Raw genomic sequence first — 11,215 nt, forward strand, 5'->3', positions numbered from 1 at the left:
ATACGGATCCCTTAGATTTGACTAAGATAATGATGAGCAGGACATTTTACAGTTGAAAAATAAATATGTCAGAGCTCTCTGGTGGACATCGGACACTGTTTCTAAACTATCTCGAGACTTTTTTGATTTTTTCTTTCCTGCTATTTCTTGTCATTTATCAGCCGACATATCTATCGATAAAGATACGTCTGCAATAGGCTGATACCTGTTGATATAACAGTCTTGCTCCAACATTTAAAACTGTTTTTTCTTTTGTGTTCCTGCCTCTAATGCCGTCAGTTGAGGCTGACATTAGTGCTTTATTACTCTGTTAGTCAATTGACAGAATATTAGTCAGCAATAATTTTGAAACATGAAAAAAAATCATTCTCAGGCAGACATACCAAAAATTCTCTGGATCCATTTTCTCAAAATGAATTTACTGCTTTTGTCATTTTTATATGATAATAAATAATAAACTGAGTGGACAAAACAAACAATTTAAAAGCTTGTTGGACACAATCAATCAATGCCTACAGAAAATAATCAGCTGGTGAATCAATAGTGAAAAAATCCTTCACTGGAGAAAATGGTGTAAAAACTTTGCCCGATCAAGTTGAGTCAAGTTGCGTTGCACACCCAGTTCCTGGTCAATCGAATACAGTCAATATTATTTATTGATTGATTAAGGAGTTAGTTAGAGGACTTCCATCTTGCGGCATCAGTGGCTTCTAAATTCAGGTGTGATTGTTGCCACTTAGACCAGACTCAGGCTAATGAATGATGAACAACATCACGAGTCTCATTCCTCTGAGGTGGCTCTTGATGTTTTGCTCAGAGTCACTCACTTTTCCTCTCAGCAGGTTGACTTCCTCTGACGTATTCAGCCGTTTATTTTTCTTGTTACATGGTTCAGGATCTAACCTTCATTTACACAAACACAAACAAATCCGCCGCAAAACATTTAGCGGGTTTCGCCTCATTTCATCAAATTACAGCACAGGTTTCTAATCTGCTGATCTACAGTTGTGGAATTTGTTGTGTGTACGCCCCTGTGTGTGTGTGTGTGTGTGTGTGTGTGTGTGTGTGTGTGTGTGTGTGTGTGTGTGTGTGTCCCAACACCCTGTAGCTGCGGTTGCTTTGGGTTGCTTCATTCAAGTCCTGACAGGACAGTCACATTCTGCAGATGGTATGTGGAAAGAAATATGTTTTTAAAAATGTGTTTCAGTTGCACTTTCTGAGCGGAGGGGGGCAGGAAGGTTGAGTGAGCTGGAACCTGAAGGTCCCAGGTTTGACTCCTGAGCTTCGTAAGCCTTTGATATCCACACACAGAGCTGAGGTGAGTTACAAACCTCACAAACAGACTTTCTGATTTAGTCATGTAGCTCTTACTCAATATGTCTGTAACGTCTTCAATGACCAAACCAAAGAACACTGCATTAGCATTGGCTAGAGGTTTGACAAACAAGAACAAATAGGAAGCCATGGTTTGGGCTGGGCTCCTTCAGTCTGACTGAGGGAAATCCTGATGATGTTGTACACAGCATTGTGCTTTCAACTTAGTGCCAACTGTTTGGGGAAGGTCCTTTTCTGTTTCAACATGGCACAGCCCCAGTGCACAAAACCAGCTCCATAAAGGAATGGTTTTCCCAGTTTGGTGTGGAAGATCTTGACTGGTCTGCACAGAGCCCATCCAACACCTTTGGGATGAACTGGAACACAGGCAGGCCTTCACTCAATCAATCAATCAATCAATTAATCAATCAATCAATCTTTTTAGCCCAACATCATTGTTGGACTTCACTGATGCTCCTGATGACGAACTGGAGTGAATCCCTGCAGCAGGAAAACCTTCCCAGACGAGTGGAGGCTGTTACAGCTGCAGATCAACGTCCATGGCCTTGGTTCAACACGTTCAACAATCACATACGCTTGTATTATTTAGGTGTCCACATATTTTTGGCCACAATCATGTTATAGTGCGCTCACCCAATAACATTTCCTTTGAGTTGTTAAGGATTTTATATCTAAACTGAACAGACAGTGGAACATATTTTCTAAATGTTTGTGCTACACCAAAGCATTTGTAGTAGTCATCAGTTATTTCTTAAATGTAAGTAAAAGTAATTAAAATTTTGTGTTTAGGAAGAAAATATAACACAATTAATGCAATGAAGCACAAAATAAGTTTCAATATTCTATATGTTTTTTGGATGATTTGATGTAGGATTATGCAGATGGAGAGTTTTCCTACTTCTACTTTTGTTACAAAAAATGTAAAAGAAGAAAATTATCACAAAAATCTGCTTGTGCTGTTTTGTGATTGTGTCCAGTGAAGAAGCAAAACAGTGACAATGCTAATTTTGTTTGCCCAGTGTAGTTTTAAAGCTTTGGAGCTGCAGAGGAAAACGGGGAAGCACTGGTCTGACATTCACAGACACTGACCATCAGTTCATGACTCACAGCAGCAGCTCCTCTCAGACTCAGCTACTGTAGCCGCAGTCATCCAAAATATTTAACAACCACATGCAGTCGACTGAAAGCTCAGCGCTCAGCTCAATAGAAGTCACAGGAAACACATCAGACCAGTCGAATGTGGTGTCACTGAATAGGAAGTTCTTCTTTTGGAGAAAACAAGAGTCTTGTCTAAGTCAAAAACAAATGTGCTCAGCTGATCTTTCCTGAGCTGTGGACAAAGAATAATTTCGATGTGACACATCACTTCCCCAACAATATTTAGATTCACCATTTTATCAGTAAATGATTTATCCTCTGCTTCCTCTACTGGCAAGTTCTAAGCTTTTTGTCCACTCTTTGCCACCTTGCTGTTTTGTGAGTGTGATGGATTGTTGTATAAATGCAAGCACATGAACCAGGTAGAATACCCTCAAGTATATACAGAGTAGCCGTGTGCTAATTTTGTTTTTTACTGTGCTAACATTGAGACTCAATGAAACAAATCACTGCTGCAGTTTAAAACTTGTCTCAGAGGTGATTATTCTGCTCTGTAGTGTCTTGACATTTGATAAAACTTAACTTCCTGGTTCATATTTTATCTTCTCACCTCTACCTGTAGCAACACGCCCACACTAATGCAACCTCTTGGATTCCTTCATGTAATGGATCAACCGGCTGGCCAGTTCTCCTGCTATTTTTCATGACTACTGACTTATAACAGTAATAACTACAGCGATTCTCAAAAGCCTGCAACTGTTTCTCTGAAGGAAAAAAAACTTTCAGGCAGTTCAAGGCTGATTTTTGTTCTACTGAGAAAAACCATTCGAGGAGAGTTTCACGTCAGGCTGTGCCAATCACACAAAGCTACGGTGGCCCAGACGAGTCAACACATTGCAAAAGCCACAAAGTGCAAAAGGCACAGCACAAATTAAAAAAGCAACAACACAAATGCACGAATTGCATTCATTTTGTTGCTCTTGTATTTGCGTTGTGGCTTTTGCATTGTATTGACCTATCTGGGCCACTGTACAAAACAAATTAGTGACAGATTTAAACCAAACAGAAGAGACTAAATTTTGAGTCCCTGTGTATTCAAACTTTCACTGTAACTGTAGCATTTAGAAAACAAACTGAACAGCTGTCACTTACCAGTACTCTGTTCTCCACCTTGTCACTTTTGACCTCCAGCTGGACTCTGCGCCTCAGGGTCAGCTTCACCCTCCGACCCACTGCCTCCCGCACACTCTCTGCAGCAGACAAGGGGTTAAACGACACCTGACAATTAGCACCACAACAGCTGGAGGTATAAAATTACAGCTTATTACACAACGCACAGAGAAGGCTCAGATGGGAGATTTGATTGCGTTCAGTCCCGTTTAACATTCCTGCAGCACTCAGCTGGCGGAGTTCTACAAATAGAAGTGGTCACCACACCTCTCATGCTGCTGAAGGGGGTAATTAAAGTGGAAATGATGTGGTGTTTCATGGTGCCTTCAAACTGGGTCATATTTACTGTGTTCATTAATATGAGTCCACATAAACAACCCATTATTACATCGTTCACACAGTGTAGATTATGTAGAGGCTTAAATTTGGGAAATCCATCCTCTTAAGATACTTTATTTACTATTTTAGTTTAAAGAGGTACTGAACCTTTCTTTCCCTCATACACACACACACATGTGCACTTACACATTCTTCTCACTAGCACACACACACAGTCACACAACTCTTACAATGATTGGATTGTCTATGTGGTCCAGGACATCCAGTCCTTGTCATAGGTCAGAGGTCATTACCTTGTGAGACTCAGCCCTTACTCAAACCGTGATACGAGGGAATCTGACAGAGACACACAACACTGTTTAAGCTGGAGTCTCACAAGAATACCTTGAATTTCTCTTGTAGATCTTCTCTCTGATTTCTGTAACATTTTGAAGAATCTCATCCAAGATTAATTCAAGAGAAATTGCTCTTTAGAAACCTTTCTTTTTGGTGGAGAGAGGCAATAACACCAGAGGTTGTTGTTGCCTCTGTAAGGACAACAACATGTAAGCCATGATCGGCCTTAAACAGAACTTAGTCTTAGTTTAAAGTTTACTTTGTGCTTTACAAACCATAACATTTTAGATATATGTCACTGAAAAGGCATTCAAATATGTATGTAAAATCACAAGTCAAATGAACCCACTGCTGGTCTTTATATGGACAATATTCACCTATCTGCACAGACAGGTGTTGTCTACTGTCTATAGTGTGCCTTACATTTTACAACCCCTGGTGTTATAGGGGATTTCTGTCCATTTAAACATTATATATTTCTGCCACATTCATTTGGCTCTGTCTTCACTCTGGGCAATAGTTCTGGCCACGGTATGGTGAAACCTCTGTTGCAGTGCTGGGAAAATCCAGGGACAGATGGAGAAAGAGGGGGCGGGTGAAGAAGTATGACCGCTGAAGATTAAGTAACAGGCAGAGGGAGAGATAGCAAGAGAGGGAAAAGAGGTAGAAAGAAAGTGAGACATCAAGATAAAGGAAGAGGTAAACTGAGGGTAAGGCAGAGACAAGTGTGTGTGCATGGCAAAGAGAGAGTATTAATGAGCAGGAGAGCGAGCCTGCATGACATCATGCTGTCCCCCTCCTCTCTGTGCCCGGACACATTATAAGGTCATGAGGAGGATGAAAACATTACAACATGAAGCAGCGTGGAGGCTGATCGAAACCACGCGGACTTCTCCCAGTGCTCTCAGATGACTGATGACTTCATTATAATAACTCACGACATGTTTCATCTAAACGAACATCTCTTCCACTTTTCTGTCCGACTGCAGTGATTAAGTTTAAAATCCAATTCATGGAGCTTTTCCATTTGTTGTTTCACTGAGAAGTTTTGTCTGCATCACTTCATCATGAGTATAATGAGCACAACTTCGGCTAATGTTGATATGAAGAACAGCAAGCTCACACAACAGGTATTTGTAAAGATGGCCAACTGTTCCAAAGTAGTAGTAGTAGTAGTAGTAGTAGTAGTAGTAGTAGTAGTAGTAGTAGTAGTAATTGTTTCAGCTTCTCAAATGTGAGGATTTCTTCATGTCTACTATTTACCTTGTCCAGTGAAGTGCTTACCTTGGTACATTTTAAGGTTATTCATTATACTTGAACTGCTTAACTTTCAATAAAAACTGGAAAAATGGTAGAGTTCTAAAACTTTTGACCAGTATCACAGGCCACAAATTAGAAAATAATGTCTATATCATTGCTGAATTCCACAACTGAGTGATTAAATCACTTTGCTGTGGTATTAAACTGACATTAGTTGGAGCTGTGTCTGACCCTTCTTTCAATATATCACCATCCTGTCAAAAGTCAAGATTCAAAGGCAATCATCCCCACTTTTCATTACCAGCTCGGCCTCTGTGCAACTTTTAAATGGCTGATTATGAGCAGCATCAGGTCAGTCGGTCCTCTGAAAACCAGCAGCAGGAGCTAACAACAAAAAGGCCCATTCTTCAGTCAGTCCAGTGACATACAGTATAAGACTGGACTGCAGGCACCGTAACAGAAAGCATGGGGTCTGTGACTCACCACCCAGTATTGGGTTTACTTTTGATTTCTAATGGCTGTCCAATTAAAAGTTCCTTTCTCTCAGGTTTAAGGGGGTTTTTACACAGGTATTTCACCTTATTGCAATTACCTGCTGTTGTTCATTATACATGTTGGTCCATTAAAATACTCAGATAAGGAGACATTGGACATTGGCCCTAATGTCAGCCTCCAAATGTCAATATAAGTCAAACTCCAACAGCCCAGACATTCAAATCCCTGTCTACACCAGTGCCATGTCTAAAGTCAACAGTTTAGGCTACTTTCTCCAGCAAAATTGCAGCGATTTACAGTTTTTTCTCCTCTTTCCTCTTCACACTCAGTCATCCAGGGAGCCTGTGTTGATAATATCTCACAATCCAAAGGAATTTCACAGGACACACCCCTCTCCCAAAGCTTTCTCTCTCTCCCCCACTTCAGATAAGGAAGTGGCAGAGGAGAAACTCTCAGGTAACCAGCCTGTCCCTCGGGGCATGAAAATTACCAAGTGACTAAAATGCAACAGGAAAAATCTTAAACACTGTGATTGTTCAAGAGTTCAAGAAAAATCTCTTATATTCCTAAATAGTGAGGGGAGTGGACCTGTGGTACTTTATGTGCATGGATTACAGGAGTTTGTGGAAGTTTTTCAGTCATTTAAGCATTTCTGCAATAATCCAATGAGAAGTTCTGTTGTGTGACGACTTTACGGCGCTTTAACCTCAATACTGTCTGTATATTCTCCTGTGGTGAAGAGTTTGTCTGTATATGAGACTTCAGCACTATAATGATATTCTTACAGTAGCTTGCAGTGATTTAATTCTTTCTATCAAGTTCTCAGTGATTTGACGCCAATTTTACCTGAGATACAAAGGTTTGACTGACTTGTTAACTTTAGGTTTAGTTGGTTTATGTTGAGAGCAACACTGCAGTTAGCTGAAGTTAAAGCACCTCTCCGTCAGTTGACTGTTAACTAAGGTTAACTTACCGAACAGTTCGTTGGGAATGTCCTTTTTTCCCCCCGACATTTCTCCTGCCGAGGTAAATACCGACGTGGAGTCCGGCGGGGAGGACAGGAGAGGCGGGTAAACCCGACAAGAAAAGCGACCGGAGAGGGAGCTCCAGCCACGGCACCAGGGTAAAAGGTGTAGTCCCGCTGTCTTCAGTTAACCCTGGTTACCTGTCGACACCCTGCGTACCTATCTGCTACTGTCCACGTCCATTCCTGCTGCGCGCCCTCACGCGCTGCCCCCGCGTTGCAGCGGTGGGAGGTGACAGGAGGACGCGGACCGTGAGCGGCGGCGGGTTCCGGGGGAGACGCGGACCCGCAGCTGGAGAGAGCCGGTGTGTGGGACAACAGTTCCTCACACACACGCACTGGAGCGGCCCCCCTTCCCTCCAGCTGTCCGACAGAAAAGTTGTTTTCTTTGTGGTGATAAAAAACTGGAGAAGTGTGACACCTAGTGGTCATTTCTGTGTAAAGCAACTTCCTGCAGTTTAATGTAAACGCATGTATTCTGTGTGCTCTACTCTGAACTCTACAGTCTTGTGCTTTACTTCATATGTCACTTCACACTTTTACTTCACTACATTCTACAGGAAGTACATTAACAGCTAGCTAGTTACTTTCCAGGTAATGATTTTACATATAAAATTAGGAGGTAAAATTAGACACTTAAACATTTTTGTCCTAATATTTTTACATTGTTGTATTGATACTTTCACTGAAAGGTCCCATATTGAAAGGGAAATTTTCATGTTTGTTTTTATTATAAAGTATCTAAATGTCTATGTTTGATATTAATACAGTGAAAGGATCAAAGCCTCAGTCCACAGAGAAATGCACACAGCCTGTACTCAGAAACTGAGCCTTAAAACCAGCCGTCAGGACTTCTGGAACTTTGTGATGTCACAAGAAAGCAGCCCCCACTCTTGACCATACCTCAACCCCGGCCCAGTTCGACTCACCATCTAGCTTTGCAGGATTTGGTTTCTCTCCGTGTTTACCTGAAATCTGCTGTATATTTAGTCAATTACTCATAAATCACAAATCAGCCATTCAGTGGAGAAGGAAGAGGAGATGTAAAACTACACTGAGATGGGTTTTGGTAAACTACAAATATATCTTCTTAGGGATGTCAAAACTTCAAATAAAATACAGGAAAAGTGTAAAATATGGGAACTTTAAATGACGGGTCTGAATCCATCTGTCGGTGGAATGAAGTGGTCAGATCCTCTCCTTATGTAAAAGCAACAATACAGCAATGCCTTCAGATAAGTTCTATTGATTTAAATTGATTTGACTCATTAAGCTCCAAGTCAATTTAATCTTTAATTTAAAATAATACTCAGTGAATATACATACTTTTTATCAGTATTACAGAAACATATGAAGTGTCAAAGTACTGTGAGTGATATTTTATTATATATTACACTGTTGGAGTGTTACTGATGTGAGGCCAGTTTTATATGATGTTGGATCCAGCTGTTCATAATCTAGGGGTTGACCTCCAACCTCTAGGAGTCCGCCTAGAGGTTGTGGCCTCATCCTGGCTTTTTTTTCCCTTTCTTTCTTTTTTTAAACAAATCAAGTAAATTAATTGTGCGTGTCTGTGTGTGTTGTTATAAATAAAAGTAAACACAGAATTAAAAATGTAATAATCGTTTTCTGGCAGTTTTTTATCATGATACTGATCCTGAAACTTGCTCTGAAACCTGTTAATTGTCCTAATTATGTTGACTTTAGCTAAGGAACAATATCCTTCGGGGACTTTTTACAAACCATCCATTGCAATTCTGGGCAAACAATTTTATCAAATCTATAAACATAATTGGGCTTGTGTGTTCAAAATACACAAAATGCTAAAAATACAGTCAAGAAAGACAATTTATTTACCATTTATTTCTATGATGTTACTTCACATGACTGAATTTTTATACAAATGTGGTCACATTAATGTAGTTGTAAGAAGTTCATAACATTTTTTGTACTGTCTGTTGACCTCAAGGTGTAATTGTTAGTTATAGCCCTCTCTGTTTATGTGTTTATTACTCCTACAGTTTGGTCATCAAGTGAGACCATCCTCAAACCATGATTTGGGTATAATATTACCAGTCTTGGTTTCAGTAAATTTGACAACTCAAAACATTTGAAAAAGAAAGTGTTGTGTTTTCAAAGATCCATGTTTATTAGACCCCCTTCTTACATTTTTGACCTCAGTCATTTAACATATTTACATTCTGAGATGATTTCTGTTGCAGAGTCAGCCTTTTCCTGTGGAAACTACACATAACCCAGTGATACTGTTGATAATTTAATGGTTAGAAATCCGCCTGTTTACTAACTGCTGTTTCACAGCCATGAAAGTGCTAAGGTAAAGCAAAAGCAACAGCAAATTGGCAAACAAACAGCATTAATGCTCTCTCATATAGAGGGCTCTAACAGGAATGAAGATATTGTTATTGATATTTTGTGTGATATTTTCCAGCCTTAATGTGACGTCACATCAGCCACAGAGCTGCTGAGCAAAATACAGATTATATTGTGTAACATACAACAACGGTGCATCATAATAAGTGCTGAAACTGTAAATTGCAGCTAAGTGAACCATAAATTAATGCTGGCCTTCGGGTAAGTAGCATACAGAGTAAGCCAAGAGCCAACAACTACATATTGTCTTCTGTCATCATCATGCAGGCCTGAACAATAGCACACCTTATATTCTTACATGCTAGTTAAAAACTACATTTATTAATTTTCAGAGCTCCCAAATGGGCTGTAACAACTAGTTTCAACATCAGTTTTATTATTTATTGTGGACAATACAAGGTTTAAACCACAAGTATCCAGAAAGCTTTGTGTGGTGCTCTCTGGAGTGTGCTGTTGCTTGAAGGCTGTCAAGAACAGGTCCAATGTAATGTTGCATTCTGGGCAACTAAATGGTGCCGTTATTTCACCTAGTGATGAACTTCTGAACTATCTAGGGGGAAATTCCGGCTTTCTCACAAAATTGTTCAGTTAACAGAGGTAATTTTCATAAAGCTGAGATAGAATCCAAACAACATGCAGTTGCCCTTAAGCTATGTCAAACTGTTAGTATATAACAGTTTGACGTTAGCATAGCTGCTAAGTTTGGCCATCACAAATTTAGTAGTCACATGAAATGAAACAGTGGCAGTGTGGTAGTGTTGCCTGTTAATGAAGAAGTTGAAAGGTTAAAATAAAAAATGACAATACTTGAAAGTGAATACAAAAATGTCCATAAACTTACGTACTAAGTTGGGACATTTAACATCAGTTGAAATTTCAACATGAACTTAGCTGCTAAGTGTAGCCATTGAACATCAATTTACCTGTTGAAAACAAAGCTTTTCGGTATATTTAGCTGCTAAATTTGGCCTCCAAAAATCTGATGTCAATACAAAACTGTGACAGTAACCGTAGCTGCTACATTTGGCCATCATAAATTTAGTAGTGTTATGAAGTGAAACAGCGACAGTTACAGAACCTCTCAGGTTTGCCTGTTGAAAAATGTAGTTAGGTTAAATTATAACATTTTGATTCTAAAGTGAAGGCAATGTGTAAAGGTCAGTAACCTTAGCTGCTAAGTGGAGCGATTCAACACCAAAATTCCTGTTAAAATGAAAACATTTCATTGACTTTAGCTGATATAGGTGGCCCGCAACAATTTGCTGTCAAGAGAAAACAAAACTTTGTCAGTAAATGTAGCTATTGAACAAGTTCCCTGTTGAAAACAAAGCTTTTCATTATCCTTAGCTGCTAATTTTGGCCTCATAGCACACAGACAAACAGTGAGAGAGAGGGAGGAACTCCAGTCGAGGAGGTAGAGGGCGGAACACTTACAGTATGTTAGCATTAAAAGCATTAAACTAATTGCAACATTACATTTACTAAAGTAAAAATTTACATTACACATCAACAGTGAAATATTGCTAAAGAGGACATGTTTTGATGAGCAAAAAAAAGGGGGTTCTGATGTGAGTTCAATCCACTGACATAATGCTTCAGACCAAAGCTTAGAATAGAATATAGAATAGAGTATGCAATGCAAAGTAGTTTGGTTCCAGCTCAAATAAATAGTTAGTTCAGTTCATGGCACTTTTTTATTTATACATATATTTTTTTTTTAATCACAGATGGCTGAGAGTGGAAGATGTAAGGAGTGGGATTTCTTCA

At 39.6% G+C, this 11,215-nt stretch overlaps 1 protein-coding gene across 2 annotated transcripts in view; it reads right to left on the reverse strand.

Annotated features, from left to right (window-relative positions):
* LOC139633728 (F-actin-uncapping protein LRRC16A) overlaps window positions 1-7,443 on the reverse strand; it is a 32,042-nt gene extending 24,599 nt beyond the window's left edge. Inside the window, exons 1-2 of one of the 2 annotated variants that reach the window (XM_071499608.1) lie at window positions 7,007-7,443; window positions 3,586-3,683 (exon numbers count right to left, since the gene is read on the reverse strand). In XM_071499608.1, coding sequence (XP_071355709.1) covers window positions 3,586-3,683; window positions 7,007-7,046 — 138 coding nt within the window. In that variant the 5' untranslated portion in view covers window positions 7,047-7,443. The remainder of the gene's footprint in view (window positions 1-3,585; window positions 3,684-7,006) is intronic. The other variant, XM_071499609.1, reaches the window with a different exon arrangement.
* Between the last annotated feature and the right edge of the window lie 3,772 nt (window positions 7,444-11,215).

The sequence above is a fragment of the Trachinotus anak genome, unplaced genomic scaffold, assembly GCF_046630095.1.
Source record: "Trachinotus anak isolate AG129_WGS33_773 ecotype Australia unplaced genomic scaffold, CSIRO_AGI_Tana_v1 ptg000016l, whole genome shotgun sequence".
Classification (NCBI taxonomy): Eukaryota; Metazoa; Chordata; class Actinopteri; order Carangiformes; family Carangidae; genus Trachinotus; species Trachinotus anak.